Source organism: Drosophila elegans, unplaced genomic scaffold (genome assembly GCF_018152505.1).
Source record: "Drosophila elegans isolate 14027-0461.03 unplaced genomic scaffold, ASM1815250v1 contig_767, whole genome shotgun sequence".
In the NCBI taxonomy this organism is placed as follows: domain Eukaryota; kingdom Metazoa; phylum Arthropoda; class Insecta; order Diptera; family Drosophilidae; genus Drosophila; species Drosophila elegans.
The window spans coordinates 2,287,452-2,307,051 of NW_024546120.1; the positions used below are offsets into that span (position 1 = coordinate 2,287,452).

General features: G+C 40.1%; 2 protein-coding genes across 4 annotated transcripts in view; one reads left to right on the top strand and one right to left on the bottom strand.

Moving 5' to 3' along the window:
• The window catches only part of LOC108136797 (myosin-I heavy chain), a 1,412,760-nt gene that overhangs the window by 1,196,451 nt on the left and 196,709 nt on the right, over positions 1-19,600 (top strand). The gene's annotated exons all lie outside the window — the stretch shown is intronic.
• Positions 10,852-11,296, bottom strand: LOC121467804 (high mobility group protein D-like). The gene has a single exon (XM_041710100.1). It carries the CDS (start codon positions 11,203-11,205, stop codon positions 10,867-10,869), a length of 339 nt encoding a protein of 112 aa, XP_041566034.1. The 5' UTR covers positions 11,206-11,296; the 3' UTR covers positions 10,852-10,866.

A 19,600-nucleotide genomic window follows, 5' to 3' on the forward strand; every position in this document is an offset into this window, starting at 1 on the left:
CAATCAATTGTGCATAAAAATGACTGAAAACAAGAGCAAGCGCAGCAATACCTGTTCGCAGTACCACAATGCATTATTGCTGGATCTCTGGCAGGAAAAAACTCACACATATAAACATACATTTAATTTACACGTCTGCGTCCGGTGACCTGGAGTTGTAAACTAACCCAGAAATGTATGCCAAATGTAAATTGTTTCTGTTTGTGAAAAATATTAAAATCGTTGTTATTATTTTATAGTTGTCCTGAAGATGGTTTCCGAAGAGCATCCGTAATATATTGACAAATAACCGAGACTTTTCTGGATTCGATTTTGATGAGATCTCGGAAATTTATCAGACGAAAGTAAGCTATATACAGCAACATCTAAGCGAACGGAATTGAGCATCAATCTGCAATGTTTTAAACATAACCTACAACGTTAATGACGTAGGACTTCATATATTTCGCAATCTGTTGCAAAATATGCTTTTCGCACACAGCCAAATCGACTCATCAGACGACGAAGACGAAGATGTCGATGTGTTTGAGAGCGGATGAAGTACAAGAATCGACATGACAGAGGAAGAAAACAGAATACAAAATGCGCGAATTTCTGCGAATAGTTCGAACCAAGAACCGAAAACTTTTTGCAAGGACCTGGCAATACCGCGTTTCGCCTTAAGCTTCCGCGATTTAGAAGACTCAATTCGTTATTTCGACGGTACTAAATCATTATCTATTGAATCGTGGTTAACTGAGTTTGAAGAATAGGCCGAGATCATGTGCTGGAATGAGGTGCAAAAGTTAATATTCGCGAAAAAATCTTTAAGAGGAACTGCAAAACTCTTTGTAACGTAGAGAGAGGTCTAAGCACTTGGAAAGCTCTTAAAACTTCTCTCTTAAATGAGTTTAAAACTGTAGTAAGCAGCAAGCAAATACACGAACAGCTAAGCAAAAGTAAACGCGATAAAGAAGAGTGTAGTTTTGCTTACCTGTACCGAATGAAGGAGATGGCCATTCGTGGTGAAATTAGTGGTTCAGTTTTAATACAGTACATAATCGATTTCATAGACGATAATCCAATTGACAAAACACTTCTATACGGTGCCAGAAATTTGAGTGAGTTCAAAGAGAAGTTAAAAAGTTACGTCACAAAAAACGGAAGAGAAAAAGTGTACGACCGTGAGAAACCAAATCGTAGTGAGGAAGTGTTTCACAGCAAGAAAGGTGCAACAGTGAGCAAGAACTTTAAAAAGGAGGTTACCTCATATAATTGTGCTGAAAAAGGACACGTTTCGAATAACTGCAAAAACAAAGAAAGAGGTACATATTTCACGCAGTTGTGACCAAAATGCAAGAGCTGAAAACAGTAAAGTGAACACGCATAGAGTGCAGCTGAAGAGCAATTTCACGAGCAAGGAAATTACTATTGCTAACAAAAAGTGCGTGGCTCTCTTCGGCACCGGTAGCAGGTTCAGTCTTGTCCGCGAAGACTTGTATGACGAAATTCGGCGTTATGCTGCAAAACTGTAGTGTATCTCTAATTGGTTTCGGGAGTGAGCGCGAAGCAAGCAAAATAAATCCTATTGGACATTTCAAAGAGACCTTTCAAATTGACAATGAATCGTTCCTTTTAGATTTTCATGTGGTTCCAATCTGTTGCATGGACTTCAAATTGATTGTTGGTGAGATTATTTTCAATCGTGACGGTTTGCAAATGCGTAAAATACCCAGTGACGACGAACAAATAAACGATTTCGTAAACGTAATGCTATTGATATGGCTGAAAACAATAGTGAACTTAAAATTAACGAGCAAGCCAGTGCGTTCGCGAAAGCCGAAGTTCGTAAAATAGTTACCAACTACAAGCCGCTTCACAAAAAACAACTAAAATCGAGATGCGCATAATTCTAAAGGACGATACGCAAATTTTTGCCAGACCAAGACGATTGCCGTTTGCTGAAGAGCAAGTAGTAGAATGGCTACAAAATGGAATCATTGAAGAGTCTGACTTCGAGTTCACAAGCCCCGTAGTAATGGTAAAAAACGGGACGGCTCTCCACGACTCTGTGTCGATTTTCGAAGGATCAATAAGGTAATCGTTAAAGACCATTTTCCCCTACCTTTTATTGATGATCAACTAGACCGGCTACCACATGCAAAGATTTTCCACACGATCGACTTGAAGTACGGATTTTTCCATGCACCTGTCTCAGAGTCAAGCTGAAAATTTACGTCCTCTGTCACTCAAAGTGGACAATATATTTATATATATATTGAGTAGATTTCAATTAAAAATATTAAAGACTTCAATTTCTTTTTTTTGCAAAAACATTAACTTCTTATTTAAATTAAAATTCAAGTATTTAACACTTGCAACGTATTCATTAGATGGATTGTACTTTTAAATTATATATTATATCAATAAATACATATTATATTATATTTACTTTCTTTTAATAACTATGACAGTATTAATTAATACATTTCACATTTCACGCTTCTGTAGCGTCATACGAAGAGATCTTAAATTTGAAATTTAAAATAAATGAATTAAAAATTTCATCATATTCATAAGATGCATTTTACTATATGTATATTATTATGATATTTAATATATTTACTTTCTTTATAAGAATTAAGATCTCATCGTATGATGCTTTAGAAGTAATCTTGTTAGATTTTGATATATGTCTGAATTTGTTCAGAAATTCGTGTACGAATGTTCATGCATGTATGTGTAAACTTTACACATACAGTTAAATTTTCCCATTACACGCGCCATGTGAAACACAAACATAATATTCTAGGTTTCGGTAAATCTTATATTAGGAATAATAAATAAATTTCATATAGTCATTAAAGTTTGTCCTAAGTAAACTTTAATGACTATATGAAATGGAAATATGTTCAAATTTAAGTAACTAATACGTGTAAGCGCGATCAAAGTTGTTGTTGGGTCCCGTATATTTCTTTTGCGCGCGTATATTTTTGCTTCATATCTGCATTTTTACAAAAATACTTGTACTAATTATACTTCGAATGTGTGCGGCCTGGGGTGGTCCTCGTCAGTCGCACGGTTTGAAGGGTGGCGATCTGCCGTAGTTTTCATAGCTATAAAACTTTTGTTCTTTATTGTTACAGCGTTTGCCAGGTATGCACGAGCATTCGCCTAAATGCCCTGTCAGCGAATTTGCCGCTGCTGGGCTTCGGACATTCGGTCATCGACTCCGTCCGGTTAGCTACTTAGTTAGCTTCTCCCCTATTCAGATTAAGGCCGCCCTCGGCCGACCTTACTTCAGCAATCTCCCTATTCAACTGGACCGCAGATCTTCAGGGACCGGTGACTCGCATGTTGATTATGCCGACACAAATCAATGCACAACATATTGCTCCTTCAATAAGCGCCACCATGTGTGTTTGATTTTATTTCCGAACTTCTGAATGTATTGCAGGTTACGTTAACTCAAGCGGTGACGGTAAGGGAGGCTCAGAGTATTTTGACTGATGGTGATGTTCAGTAAGGGCGACCTTGCTCGGGTGCATGAACTCTGCGCAGATAGTCGGGAAAATGTGACTCCTGGTCTTGTGGATCAGTTCTGGATCGCATACATTTTCCCATCGGATTCTGCATTACATTACCCTTTAACCTTAGCACCACATTATTATGCAAAACGTTAATGGACTGGATAACTTTTACGAACGCTACAGACAAAATATCTTTGATAGGGGTGTCGGTGGGCTCCTCCATCCAAATACATTCTAGGTCTGCGTTTTCTAATATATTTGGGCTGATTATGTTTATTTTAGCAAGCGATATTGCCATCAATAAATTCTAAAGTTCCATCGTTAACATTCGATTACTGCCGTTTTTAGGATTTTATTTACGGCTGACGTTAATTCATTAGTTTAATTTTGTACTCTTGTATTTATTTATATTTGTCTGTTGTTTGAACTGAATTAAACTTTCTGTGAATTGTATGCTTTCTAAATCCCCGGCATCAGGAATCCCTGCTACGACTTTTAACACGATCATAAAAAATCTTAACTCCTGGCTACGCCTAATGAGTCAAGTAGGTCACAGAGGTAAGCTGTGTCCACACTCAAAAGTTTCTTTTTGTGTGGGACTGTGGGAAAATGCCGCTCATGCTTTCTCTCTTCCACTAGGCGCCTATACTCGGAAAGGTTCGCTGAATTTCTAACGAAAGTTTTCAAAAGTTTCTTTATGTGTGACTGTGGGAACATGTCGCTTATGCATTCTGTCTCTTCTACTAGGTGCCTATACTCGGAAAGGTTCGTTGAATTTTTAACGAATGCGAAGTCTTCCCACACCAGTATTCGACCGTAAATAATGGGGATGTATTTGGCTTGTGAATATTCGGTGATGTGCGCCGACGCCGTGGTTCAGGAGAAGAGGATTGGCATGATTTTGAACCTGTGAAATGAATTCGGAGCCATATATTTGTTTACGACGAGGTTGCCCACCACCAACGGAATTAACTTAACCCTAAAAAAGTATTTTATCAACTATGCTAATAAAAGTTTGTGCCAAGTGGCTAAAAGAAAAAAAGAAGATAAAAAAACTTATTTTATTTAATATTGCCTTTGTGGACCACCCTCCTCTTGATGAGGACCGTGGTCACCAGATCCGCTTCTTTCTCCTCACACAGTGGTGTGAGTTTATTGCCAAGTATTCCGACCTCGAATACCCTGTTTTGTCGGGACACATTTTCCCTGGCCCTGAGTGGGCCCTGGGTCCTTATGATAATGCTTTTTGGGTGCACTTCCACACGTCGACTGGTTGTTTATTGATGACCGAATGAATCGACTTCTTATATTTGGTGGTGGCTAACAAAATTACTTCCACAGTACAAGTTAACCCTTTGTCGATTTTGAGGCAACGCACGAGTTCCAATAGATAGATGCTGTGAAAGCGCTCCACTTTTCCGTTTGAGATACTATGGTTTTCAAGCATGCTTGAAATTGTTTGCGAATTTAATGTTGGTTCATTATCGCAATAGACTACCCTAGCCCTAGGAAAAAAATTCATTAGTTGTAATATGGCCGGTTTAAGGTCCTCAATTGTCCTTGAGTGGACATGCTGCACGACGGCGAATTTTGAAAATTTGTCAATGCAGGTGAGGAAGTATTTTTTATCCGTAGAATAAATGTCAATATGAAGAATTTCTTCTACGTGAGAGGGGATCGGCGTCTCACCGAGCTCATGTTTCTTTGGGTGTCTGTCGTTTTGGGCTTTTGCGCACGTCTTGCAATACTTCGGCCATTATTGGAAAGTGGTACTCGGAGAGTACCTGCTTTACGTTTTCTTGGACCGACCTGTGAGCCCTGTTGTGCTCAGCGGAGAGGATTTCTCGTCTCTCCGCGATTGCAAAAATGTCCGTTACCCGATTTTTGCAATGCCAACATTTTGTGTCTGGAAATTGGCGATCTAGTTTGTCCTGTTTCATTGCGCGTGGGTGTAAATCGCAATGGATGGCGTTTACCCCCTTAGGAACTATTACATTTGCGAGCTTATCAAGTAATGACTATTTGCAGGAGAAGCTGATCGCATACCGTCTATTGTTTCCAAGCTGCGTTTGAGAGGAAAGCGTGCTTCCACCAGAGTTATCTGGTCCTGGAAGCAATTCAAGGTCTTATCAGTTGCCTCAATTGTGTGGGTCAGGGAGAGTTCGCTGTGAAAAGTAGCTAAGCACGATTCAGCGTCTTGCTCCCCCATTACATTAAGTTGTTGCCGAGAGAGCAACATCGGCAACAAAATTTTCTTTACCGTGCTTGTAAAAAATGCGCGCGCCCGGACCCGTCAATGGATTGGATTCGGATTGGGTTACGAAACTGCAAAAGCTAATGGTTGGTGGTCGGTAAAGATATTTATATCCTTGTCCGCGTATAAGTATGGTAACAAGGCCGAGACATCTGTCTTTAGATCAAATGCCTTCTTATAATCGGGGTATCCTAGCATCACATCTTCAGATGCCAAGATATTTCGACGCTTCTGAAACGCCCTTTGCTGCGCTTCAGAGAACTGAACTGGAATGTTCCGTGACCTATGTCTACTAACAGTTCCATTTTCCCCATTTAGGATATCTGAAATGGGTCTTGCTATAGCCAGTGGGAAAGACCTGACTTCGAATACAGACTTTGGTTCCAGCAAGTCTGGGTCTGACCTTTTCTGGATTAGTCGGTGAGCTTTCACTGGTGACTATGAACCCTAAAAAACCCACACTCTTTATGAAGATGCGCGATTTTTCTACTGACACACACATGTTTGCTTAGTAAAGGTTCTTATGAACCCAATCTACATTTGTAACGTGGGATTGTTAATTTTCTGAAAAGATCACATCACCCACATATACGTAGCAAAATTTGCCGATTTACTCTCCCAAAATGTTGTCAATTGTTCTCTGAGATATGCGGCCGCATTTTTCAGACCAAAAGGGAGCCTCGAAACTCATATTTTCCCACCTTTTCCGAAACGGAAGTTTTCTCACGGTCGCGTTCTCCGAGCATGATCTCCTGATAACCCGACTTAAGGTCCAATATTGTTGGCCTTGCCTAAGTTTACCGATATCATAGAAATACTATGATACTTGTCGGATATCGTTCTTTCATTAAGCTTGCGAAAATCAATTATAAGTCGCATGTTCTTGTTGCCCGCTTCATCAGTGCCCTTTTTATCTACTACCCATATTGGGTTATTGTGAGGGGACGCAGATTTATGGATTATGCCGTTATTGAACAGATTTTCTATATCTTTGTTGATAAAGTCGGCCGCCCGTACGGATACAATTTTGCATAAATAGGCTCTTCGTTTTCTTTCCTAATGGTAGCTACCACCGAAGTGTTATACGGCAGTGCTTCATGTGGATTTGCAAAAGCCTTTTTCTGTCCTTAAGTATTTTTAAAAACGCAATCTATATTGGTAAAATTTACATCAGTGCACGTATGGAATGATATTTGCTCATTTTCCGTATCCCATTTAAGTTGGCTGGAAGCTAAACGGACAGATGCCCCTGCTTGTGTCAACAGGTCGAAGCTGATTATCTAATAGATAGGGGTGGTAATATAAAAAAAGTCACCTTTATGTTAAATTGCGATATGAGACATTTTTCTTTGATTGTGGTCACACCGTGAATGGAATGGATTGTGAACGGGGAATTAACTTGGCGGACACCTTTTAAACTTTAATGGGCTCGAGTAACATTTTTAAACGTCATGTGCACCCCTGCTACTCTTCGTCCAATGACTCATCATGACTAATATAGTTCACTTGAATATAGTTCACCTTGTAGACTAGCATGTTTTAAGTTGGGAGGAACTGACCCCCTTCGCCTACTGGCCTAGTGACTCGGACAGCGCAAATAATAACAAGATATCTTACGGCTGTCTGCCGGAGTTTTCAAAGGTATAGATCTTTTGTTCTTTATTGTTACAGAGCATGAATGAATGAATTTAGGGTCACGTAGAAGTCGGAGATCCCTCGTAGCCGTCTCAGCCGGAAAGGGCGTTTTAAGTTGGGAGGAACTGACCCCCTTCGCCTACTGGCCTTGTGTTCAAAGCTATAGAACTTTTGTTCTTTATTGATATAGAGCATGAAGTGAACTGAATTAAAATGTTGACTTAAAGCTTAACATAAACATGAGAAAGCTACGCACGAGCATCCGGCCAAATGCCGTGTCAGCGATTTGGTCGCTGTTGGGCTGCGAACATTCGACTCCGTCCAGTGACGGCCCACCGGCCCAACAACTCTTATAGTTACGTACAACGACATTATTCAAACGCTCGTCCAAAGCCAACAGCACCCGGTCACACTTATTCGGCGAAGTTATCGATTGTGTATAATCATCGCCCAATAACCCAATTACCCAAAGCGGGATTATCGTCATCGTCCGATCTGGTCACACTAACCGGCGCCTATATAAGCGGAGACACAGCCCCAGACCAGTGACTTGCTTTCCGACGAGCTTCGAGGAAACATCACCAATGAGGAATATCCGGGTAGGTTTTCTGGTAGAAAGTCTTGGTAGTGGTGGTGGATCCGTAAGAGTTCGATTTTAAGTCGGCTCTACGACCTGGTGAGGATCACCGACGCCCGGTGCGGTTTTGGAATACGCACCCAGGCCCGGTCGTGAACACTGAGCCCGGCACGGTTTGCGTAATTCCGGCCCATCTCAGTGACTTCATTCCAGAGATCACTTTTCCGTCTTCCGATCCGAAAGTGAAACTAACGATGCCCGGCAGCTCGAAACTAACGATGCCCTGTAATGTTGGTTGTATGTATATTTATAAACACAAGAAAAAGAGTGCACTGTAATGTTATAATTTATATTGGGCTTTATTATTCCGTCCGTTTGGATCGGGACTCATTTTTAGAATGCTCACTTAAGACTACTGTTGGCTTGGCTTACAATTCATATAGCTGCACGAGCAGCGCCGCGGCCAACGCTTATGTATCTCAATATATATGTTAATGTATACGTAAGTGTATTTAGGCGGCGCAAGCAGCGGCCGCGCATGAGAGGGAGAGTGTTATGCTCACATGGTAACCGAATGGTCGGCCGCGCATGCAGACATGCCGACTCAGCATTTAGGATGTGCATAACATTGTTGTGTGGGTCGAATTGCTTTGCACTTGAAGTGCTGGGAATATTCGGACATAAACAAATGCTACAATGTTATAGTGATATAAGCGGTACAGTGTGTACCCAATATATGAGCATACTACATCTCCCTCCTTTTGAAAAATAACGTAATCTATGGAGTTATTTTGTTAGTTATTGTGTTAGGTATATATATATATGTTTATAAAAATTAGCAAATTAATAAAATTCTTTTTTTTTTTTTGTTATTATTATTATTATTTTTTTTTTTTTGTTTAATATAGTAAATATTGAAAAACTTAGTGAAGTTGAAACTTTGAAAATTTATGCGACTATTTCTTATTATTTATTATAAAATGTATTGTATATTTGTATTCCTATATTTTCATTATAGTAAGGTAAAAGAAAATTTTTGTTATTTTATTTCCTTCTTTTTTTTTTCTTATGAATGGCCATCCTACAAAATCTATTCTATAAAAATTTTTAAACTATCTTTATGAACTGTCTGTGTTTTATTTTTCGCATTTAAAATAGTTATATTATTATTGGATTCTATCTTCTTTACTATATATGGTCCTGAATATTTAAAGTCTAGCTTATGGCCAGTTTCATTTTTTAATAAAACCTGGTCTCCTATTTTTAATTCAAAGTCTAAACTATTTTTGTCGTATCTATCTTTTTGTTTTTGCTTATTAGTTTCTAGCATTATTCTGGCTCTTTTATATGCCTGTTCTAATCTAAATTTAGATTCCTTAGCATAATCTTCTATATTATATAATGGTTCTATTCTGTCTATGCTATTGAAAAGTTTTGATAAGTTTGGAGTTTTCCCAAAAACTAGTTCATATGGACAATAATTATGTGCCATAGAGGGTGTTGTGTTAAAGCAGTATACGAAGTATTGTAGCCATACATCCCAATCTGTTTTATCAACTGAGATGTATGAGCGTATGAACTCGTTAAGTGTTCTGTGGCTTCGCTCCACTGTTCCGACAGTCTGGTGATGGTGTGCAGTAGAATTTATGTTTTTGATATTTAAATTTTTACATAAATCTTCAATTATTGAATTTTTATATTCCGTTCCCATGTCCGTAATGAACGTCTTCATTGGACCGTACTTCAGAATAAAATCTTCGAATATAGCTTTTGCTATTGTTTTTGCACTTTTATTTTGAATTGGTATTGCTACAAGGTATTTTGTTAAATCGCAGATTAAAGTAACTGCGTATTCATTCCCTTGTTCAGACTTAGGTAGTGGACCGATCGTGTCCACGATTACCCTGTCAAAAGCTGTTTGCGGTGTTTCCGTAATTGTTAATGGGGTCTTCGTATGCGTGATTGTTTTCGCTTTTTGACATTTTAGACATTTTCGTACGTACTCTGTAATATATCGAGTCATTCCTTTCCAAAAGTAATGTTTTTGACCTTGGCCAAGGTTTTAGAAATGCCAGTATGACCTCCTTGAATTGGTTCATCATGGTATGTAGACATAATTGCTTCTTTTTCTTTTTCAGAATTTATTAGGGTCACCGGGTTGAGTAGCGCTACTCTCAATGATTTTAATGTTTTATTGCCCATTTCCTTAAAATTATCTATTGAAACGTATTCAAAGATATTTTCCCACGGTGCCACTTTGAGTTGGCTGATTTGATGTATACCGGCTTGCTTCTCAAGCCTTTGGAAAAACTGACCTAAGTCAAAGGCTCCATTGGTATATAAATCGCTAACATCATATCTTGCAGTAACTTTTTTCCCATGTTTTAATAAACATAGCATATTTTTTACATGCAAGGTCACTACTTTACGTACTTCGTCATTGTTTATGACTCCGTATACGTTGGGCTTTGAAGCTTTTTCTATAGATTGCCTAGGCAAGTCTATTTCTTTTTCTCCTGCGCAGGATTTCTGTCTACTTTGATTTCTTGTAGTGACTTTATGTATATTTCCGGTTATACTTTGTAGTTCTTTGATGGTTATTCTTGATAACGCATCAGCTACGTAATTGTCTTTTCCCTTTAAATATTCAACTGTGAAGTTATATTCTTCTAATTCTAGCCTCATACGCGTCAGTTTGGAACTTGGGTTAGTCATTGAGAACAAGTATGTTAACGGTCTGTGATCGGTTTTGATAATGAAATGTTTGCCATAAATGTATGGTCGAAAATGTAATATTGTGTTTTCTTGTGTGTGACTTGGTGATGATGGTCTTTAAAAAAAAATTTATTTTTATTTTTATGATGGACTATAGAGGGTGGATGATGAGCCGTCTACTTGCTCTCATCATCATTGTCCTCGTCGAACTCATCCCTCTTGCTCTTCTTGGACGCCTTTTTCACTGGTTTCGCGCGCTTTTTGGCTCCACCGTTGGCAGCACCACCGCCGCCGCCATTGTCCTCGAACTCCTTGACAGCCCGATCGTAGTCGTCCTTGGCCTTGGCAGCCTTGGCCTCCCACTCCGACTTGTCCTTCATTGCCCGCCATAATTCGCCACCGCGCTTGGCCACCTCGGTGACCTTGATGCCGGGATTCTCACGTTTGATCGACTCGTGGGCACTGTTGAGCCACAGCATGTAGGCGGAGAGTGGGCGTTTTGGTTTATCGGCCATTATAGTTTGTTTTTGTTGATACTATTTAACAAGTGTTACAACTAGGTATTTATTATTCGAGCTTTGTCGTTTAATTTTCAAAGAAGAGTCTGAATCTGTTTTATTATCTGCGTTTGATAATAAACATATAGTTTATTCGAAATCAGTGATTGTAATGAAGTTTTTATGGCAATGAAGAATATTTAATGCACGCATTCTAAATTCTGGATTTTTTTTTTTATATATATACATATATAAGGGTATTAAATTGAGCACTCTAATCTTTTGAAAAGGAAAATTTTCTTCTCTCTTTTTTTTTTATATCTTATCTAGATCGTGTGCTTTACTTAAATATTTCTTCTTTAAACATTTATTGTGCAACTTGTATATTTTGGTAATAATACTTGCACTCAAGATGACAATGATTATTATTAAGAGTAAATGTACCCAATATAGGTCAATATTGTTTGATTCTACTTTATTAATAACGTTAGCAGTGGAGTCCACTGACTTAACGTCTACGATTCCCATTTTGGGTACATTCACTTCCAATATATTGGTATTATTATAATTAATATGAGAGAATTTATCTATTCTATTGCTATTCATTCATGTGAAAGGATTTTCTGTGAATATACGTAAATATTTCTGTCTAGCTTTTAAAGTCTGAGGAGCACGCAGAGAGAAAAAAAAAAGTGTCATGAAACAAAAATGTAGGAATTTAGTTATTGAAATCTGGTTGATTAAATCTTGTGGCATAATCGCATAAATTTTTTTTATATTGAAAATTGGAAGAAAAAAAAATTGTGTTAATATTCATATAACTGATTTACAATATTTTGCTCTATATAAATCAATATCAGTTATATGTTGTTAGTATATAGCCTATCAGTGGTTAGTGTTTTTCGAGCAGCGCTTTCGCGCATCGGCTCGGGTTTAGAAGTTTATAATTAAAGGCAACTTAGGCATTGGCATAAATGCAGCCCTTGTTGCGTTACTTTGCTCGGTTACAAAGTATTCTGTCCAGTTCTTTGATGTTTAGGTCATGCGTTTCCTTTTCCTGCGGGGTTGTTGCTATCTTCTTGTAATCCTTCAATAATCGTCGCTGTTGCAGGAGTTTTACCCTTTTTCCACTCCTTTTTTTTTTGTGGATGGGTTTGCTGGACTCCTGTCGTGCCCTGTACTCAGCTATTGTGAGGGGGCGAGGTCCATCGTTGGGACACAATTCGAGGGCCTCTTGTAAAGTTGGTGCGTCCCTTTGCTCAGCAGGAGCAGGTGCCTCCCACGACGGTGCAGAGGGCGGGCTGCCTTCCGCACTCATATTCTTCCTTCGTTGGTGTAGTCGGCGGTATGCCTACCACACTTCAGTTTCCATCGTTGGTGCAGAAGGATTTGCCATTCCTTCCACACATGTTCTGGTCAATTTCCCTCTTTTTTTTGTTGATTTTGTTGTTTGTTGTTGTGGTTTTTTTTTTTTTAGTCCAGGCCTTTTGGACTCAGGCGGCGCCGGTGCTGGTCATCGCACAGACTAATTACTGTTTTTATTTTTTAGCTGGCTGGAGATTTCGAGTTACGATTTTCGAGGGCGGCTCTGAAGAGCCTAACTTTGGACAGCCGAGGATTAGGGATCGGCTTGCATCGTCCACATTGGACGGCCACACTTGTTAAGCACTGGCTCAATTAGCCAAATTCGCCGATTTACGCATTATGGGGCCAAAATAACGAAAATTTCACAGCGCACAGAGACAAAAATTAACCAGTCTCACTTCCTTCTCGCGCACATGTCACGGTCGCCATGTAATGTTGGTTGTATGTATATTTATAAACACAAGAAAAAGAGTGCACTGTAATGTTATAATTTATATTGGGCTTTATTATTCCGTCCGTTTGGATCGGGACTCATTTTTAGAATGCTCACTTAAGACTACTGTTGGCTTGGCTTACAATTCATATAGCTGCACGAGCAGCGCCGCGGCCAACGCTTATGTATCTCAATATATATGTTAATGTATACGTAAGTGTATTTAGGCGGCGCAAGCAGCGGCCGCGCATGAGAGGGAGAGTGTTATGCTCACATGGTAACCGAATGGTCGGCCGCGCATGCAGACATGCCGACTCAGCATTTAGGATGTGCATAACATTGTTGTGTGGGTCGAATTGCTTTGCACTTGAAGTGCTGGGAATATTCGGACATAAACAAATGCTACAATGTTATAGTGATATAAGCGGTACAGTGTGTACCCAATATATGAGCATACTACAGCCCTACACTTCCACATCCCACTAGAAAACCCAAGTAAATCGTTCCTTTAAACGGCCCAGAACACTAGGATCCCATACCATACTCTTTCGCGTTCGATTTGCCCATCACCATCACCTAACGGAATAATGGAAAGGCATTAGTGGGACAACCGACACAGAAGAACACATCGAGAAAAACCATAAATTCCTGCAAGTGCCGAACCCGACGGAGATTGTCGATGAAAAACCAGTATTCAAGCCCACAAGGACAGAAGGAAATAAAGTGGCCACAATGGGAGTAATACGAATTGCGGAGAAGAATACGACGGAACTGGAATCCCGGAAGAGTTTATAGGTAGAACAGAGGAATTGGCAGAATTGGCGGTATAGATCTAGATCATGCAGCAGTAGCAATGGTAATACTTCTCAGAGGCTGTGCCTTGGATTCCTAGAGTATTACAGGCCAGCGGATCATGAAGAGAAAGCTATGGAAAGCATCACACAAAGACACCAGAGCGAGAACGCGTCGGTGAAGCAATATGCGCGAGAAGTCGGGAAAATCATGCGATTCACCACGCACACAGAAGAAAAAAAGCTGGAGTGGGTGTACCGAATCAGTCGCGTGGAGTTCAAACGATACGCTAAACGCGGAGATTGCCAAACCCTAGCGAAATACCTCCGACTAGCCGAGTTATTCGAAGCACTACCATCACATAAGCATCGGAAGCTCACTGGGGACACCAACCACCAGGAGACCACCAAGGAACCAGTGGAGACCCCAAGGATCGCAAACAGTACTTAACAGAGGCGTCACAAGGTCTTGGGACATGAACAATAGATGCTCGAGGTGCAAAGCAATGGGACACATAGCACGTGGATGCAATAACCAACCAAGACTGCTTTGCTGGGTATGTGGACATGATTGAATACAAACAATTCATTGCTGCCGCCGAAATAAAACGATGGGAAACGGAAGATGCCCATGGGATCAGAGCGGGCACCCAGGGTTCACCCAAGTTCAACGGTCGACGCCTACTAGCACAAGTCAACATAGGCAGCACAGTTTCATCGGCAAAGAACTAGGAAACAGGATAACCGGACATGGAAATAGAATGCAAGTTACCGAAGCCATAAGATTTACAGACGGAACAAAGAGAACATTCACAGAGGCACTAGAAGTATTAATACAGCTCGGGACACAAACAAACACAATAACACTACTAGTCCTCGACGAGGTGATCGGAGACCTATACTTGGGAATAGGTTTATTAGAGCAAGTCAACGCCACATTAGAATGCGGAGGCATCACAGCGAAAATTTAAAAATAATAAGAGGAACCAACGCAAGAGAAAGAAACACAAGGGTCACGGTGATTTAACAGACTCGCAGTTCCAAGAGACCCTCAAAATCTTCATGGAGCACGTCCGCCCAATGAAACAGATGTAACTACCCTCGAAACCCACCAATGCAATCAATAATAAGCGAACATGTCGACGAACTCATAGCACAGAACCTCATAGAACCCTCGCACTCAGCCTACAGTTCGCCAGCGGTAATCGTTGAGAAGAAAAACAAGGAATGGGGACTTTGCATAGACTATAGGCAGCTGAACGAGCACTATGAGCGAGTCGCGTACCCAGTACTCCGAATGGATCACTTTCTCAATCAACTCCGCGATGCAAAATATATAAGCACACTAGATCTGAAAAGTGACTACTGGCAGATACCGATGGATGAAGATAGTAAACAGTACACTGCTTTTACCAGGACGCGGACTATTTCAGTGGAAAGTATTACCTTTCGGATTACACGCAGCACCTACTTTCCAAAAAGGTCTAGACTCAGTTATCGGACCAGAGATGGAATCATTCGTCTTCGCATACAGGAACACCTAGAGAAACTACAAGAAGTAATGAGACGACTCCGCAAGGAAAATCTGAAGATCAACACAAAGAAATGTCACTTCTTTAAGGAAGAACTGAAATATCCATACCTCGTAGTCAGCGCATGAGGTATACACACCGATCCAGAAAAGATAGCCGCGATCCTCAACATGCCAAGTCCATAGACGACGAAGCAGGTACGCAGCTTCCTAGGGGTGGCCTCCTGGAACAGAAGATTTGTCCCTCACTTCACGGACCTGCCGCAACGCTTTACAACCTGGCTGCAAAGGGGATAAAGTTCAAATGGACTGAGGGGACAGAAGAGTCAACCAGAAACTTTAAGAAAGGCCTAACGGAAGCACAGGTCCTGACTTGCCCTGACTTTGGAAGAACCTTTGTACTTCAGGCAATACACCAGTCTGAAACTTACAAAAACAGAACAAAACTACTCGGCCACCCAAAAAGAGTGCCTGGCAATACACTGGGGCATCTAGAAAATGAGGATGTACCAGGAGGCATATCACTTCGTCGTTATCACTGACCACCAAACGCTTAAATGGCTTAACTCGATCAAGAGCCCTTCAGGACGGATTGCCAGATGGGCATTGGCAATGCAGCCATACTCATTCGAGGTACGATATCGCAAAGGCAAGCTTAGCGTCGTGGCAGGCGCATTATCCCGAATGCTCGAGGAAGAAGTATACGGAGCCGAAGTCGAGGAAGACGAGTGAATAAAACAGAAACTTCTTCCAATAGAAAAAGAGCCAGAAATATGTCCAGATTATGCGATAATAGAAGGAAAACTGTATAGTTATCTACCGTCATGGGTCGCAGACGAGGATTCGCAACCGTGGAAGCTTTGCGTGGCAAAGGACCAAAGGGAACGAGTTCTACGAGAAAACCATAGCAAAGCGACAGCAGGCCACCTAGGGGTTAGAATAACGAAGCACCGGGTAATGGCATCATACTACTGGCAAGGGATGCAAAGAGACATACAACTGTACGTACGGCGCTGTGCAAAATGCCAACGGTACAAGATCTCACAGTAGCAGGCGGCAGGGAAAATGCTGACAGTAATAGCAAAAGCACCCTGGGAAACCCTTTGCATAGACTTCGTTGGTCCACTAGCCACGGCAATAACATGCTAATAGTTATGTTAGTTATGTTATATATTAACAGATCCTCATACAATATTCAGCACCGAAAAAACTCATCTCGGACAACAGGGTACAGTTTACGAGTAATAAGTTAAAGGCGCAGCTACAGAAAAGGGGAATCGTCCACCAGTTGACAGCTCCATACACCCCGTAAGAGAACCCGGCCGAGAGGGCAAATAGGACAATAAAGACTATAATAGCTCAATTCTCCGGAACACACACGGTGGGACGACTGGTACACGAAATAGCAATGGCCATCAATAGAAGCAGGTCAGAGTCAACAGGATACAGACTGGCGTTTCTACTATACGGACGAAAAATACGACTACCTGGGAGTCTGTACATGTATAACGAAACTACACCCGGATCCGGAATGGTAAAGGAAACGATCGAAGTAAGGTTGCAACGCATGATAGAAACAAGCAAGTTGGCATATCGGAACTTGGGAAAAGTAGCACAAGATCAAGCCAAAACGTACAACGTACGGAAAAGAGACTGGAAATCCAAAGTAGCAGATCTCGTATGGGAACGACAACACCCATTATCAAAGGCAGCTATTGGGTTTGCAGCCAAATTAGCACCGAAATACGAGGGTCTATTCAAAGGGACTGGTTTCGTGTCCATAGTTATGGCGACGATCAAACATACGGTGACAGGGAAGACACACAGAGCATACATTAACGAACTAAAACCCGAAGTAGAGAACGAAGAAGCCTAAGAAGTTAAAGAAGATACTCTCCGAACGAATCAATCAAAGCATTTCCGACTACGAAATGGCAACATCAGTAGACAAGGCGAAGAAGGAGAATGACAAAGTCCAAGAAAAGAAATCGAAGATTATAGTTGCTTTGGCTCATTACCTTGCGATCTCTATTTTATCTTGCTAACTAAATTCGAGCATTCATTTGGCACCAAAAATTAGAGGTTGTTTTGCATACACAATGTGTGCCGCTCAAAAGAGTGAAAAGTCTACATAGCAGTAGACGCAGTTACTTTTTTGTACCGCATAGAAACCACGCACAAAAGAAACGTGTAAAAATACACCGCATCATTTTTTGATGCTGTGAACCAATGTAGATCTCTGACACACAACTTGATATGTACGTGTATATATGTATGTATGTATACTTCTTTCGCGCGCGAAAATCATCAGGCTTTCATCAGTAAAGCCGATTGAGACGAAGTGTTTTTGCCGATGATTTGGGGACGATTGTTTTTATTGATAAATCCCAATCCCATTCCCATTTCAGAATCATCATATTTATGTTTTTATGAATATAAATAAATAAATACAGAAATGTTGGTGAATAATAGTAAACATTTTGAAGTGAAGTCTACCTGTTACTTATACATCCATCTATTTACATATACATATATGTACACCTACACACATACATATATATATATATACATATATATATAAATATATATATATATATATATATATACTTATAGTTTCGAGATCGGAGAAATTAAGTCGTTTTTTTGCAGCGAACTTATGTCGTTTAACAGCCGCATAATTTCGCGGCTAGCGAAAATTAAGTCGTTTTTTCTGCGGCGGACTTATGTCGTTCTCAAACGTCATAAGATCATTCGAAATAATGTCGTTTTAAAACGGCGGAATTATGTCGTTACCCCGCCTCATGTATTCTGATAGGAAAGAAGGAGGTTAGAGGTTAGTTTTTTGACTCTAAAGAGGAAGACGGCACACCGGTTAGGCCTCGGCAAGGAAGTCTTACTCCCACATCCTGTTTCATTTTTTTCTTAGCTTCAAACTCTTTTATCACCAAAAGTTGCCAGAGCATATGACTGCAAACAGCTCGTTTGGTACAGTAATTTTGAAAGATGAAATGTTCCTAGCGTAAGAGAAGTTGAATTTTTTCACCTTCACAATAACGCAATCGATTTTAGTTTTGTCTTGAATACAAGACAGCACATCAGAAGGTGTTTGAGTAGGGAAAAGCTGAGAAACAAAGATCGGTTTCTTCAAGCTACCTCTAAGCTTACCGAAACAGCTAGTAGTTTGGCGCATGAGCGATTTCATCTTGTTCGCAACCTCGACAGGCAACACAACAAACAGGGTAATTTGTCTGAAAATGAGGGCAAGTCGGTAGTGACATTATGGCGATTTTCTAAATAAAAAAAAACATCTCTTGACGAGGTAAAATTAACTCCACGCTCGCACCTTCAACTCCAAAAACTTCTGATATCACATTTTGTGACGACTTCTTTTTATTACTTTTACTTTATTAATTAATTTTATTAATTTAGTCTTGTAATCGCCATGCTGCTTTGAAATTGGTAGGCTGATTTTATTATGGAGCTATGTGCCGATAACAAAACTAATTTAATAAAAATAAATTAATTTTTTTTTGGTGAAATTCGAAAAAAAACCAGAGCACAGAGTTCAGACTCTTGATCTTAGCTGAACGCCACCTGACAACGCACAGGCAGTGACATTTCCAGTCGGCGCCTTCGAGGAGGGTTCAGTATGAGGATTTTTGCCAACCAAGTATTTTTCTCTTCCTTTAACTAATTCACTGCATATAAAAATTACCTCTCCTCACAGAAAATTATATAAAAATCTTTGCTGTTACGAGGTCAAAAAGATTTAGTCACTGTTACATCATTTCCAGTCGGTGCCCTCGAGGAGGGTTCACTGCATATAAAAATTACCTCTCCTCATATAATATATAAAAATCTTTGCTATTACGAGGTCAAACAAATTTAGTTACTGTTACTTCATCGGCTTTATGTCCTTCATTAAATATCAGACCATGGTGAGTGTTGGTCCAAGCACGCTACCTTGGGGTACTCCGGCTTCAATTAAATGATATCAAAGATTATACAATCATACAAAAAAGTATGATGTATTTCGGGTTCCAGCGGTGAAACCCCCACTTTTGTCGTGGAACCCGCACTGCTGGTTTCTATTCTAGATCTGTCTGACCTCTAGCCCCGCATGTCATGTGGCGTTGGGACTTTGACGTGCGCGTCACGGGATCGAAACCCTATGTCTTCATTTCTTATTTTTTTTTAGACAAATTTTGTTTCTTTTTTTTTCTTGTTTTACAACATTTTCTATTATTTTTAATGAATTTATATTTATATATATTTATATTATATATATTTTTC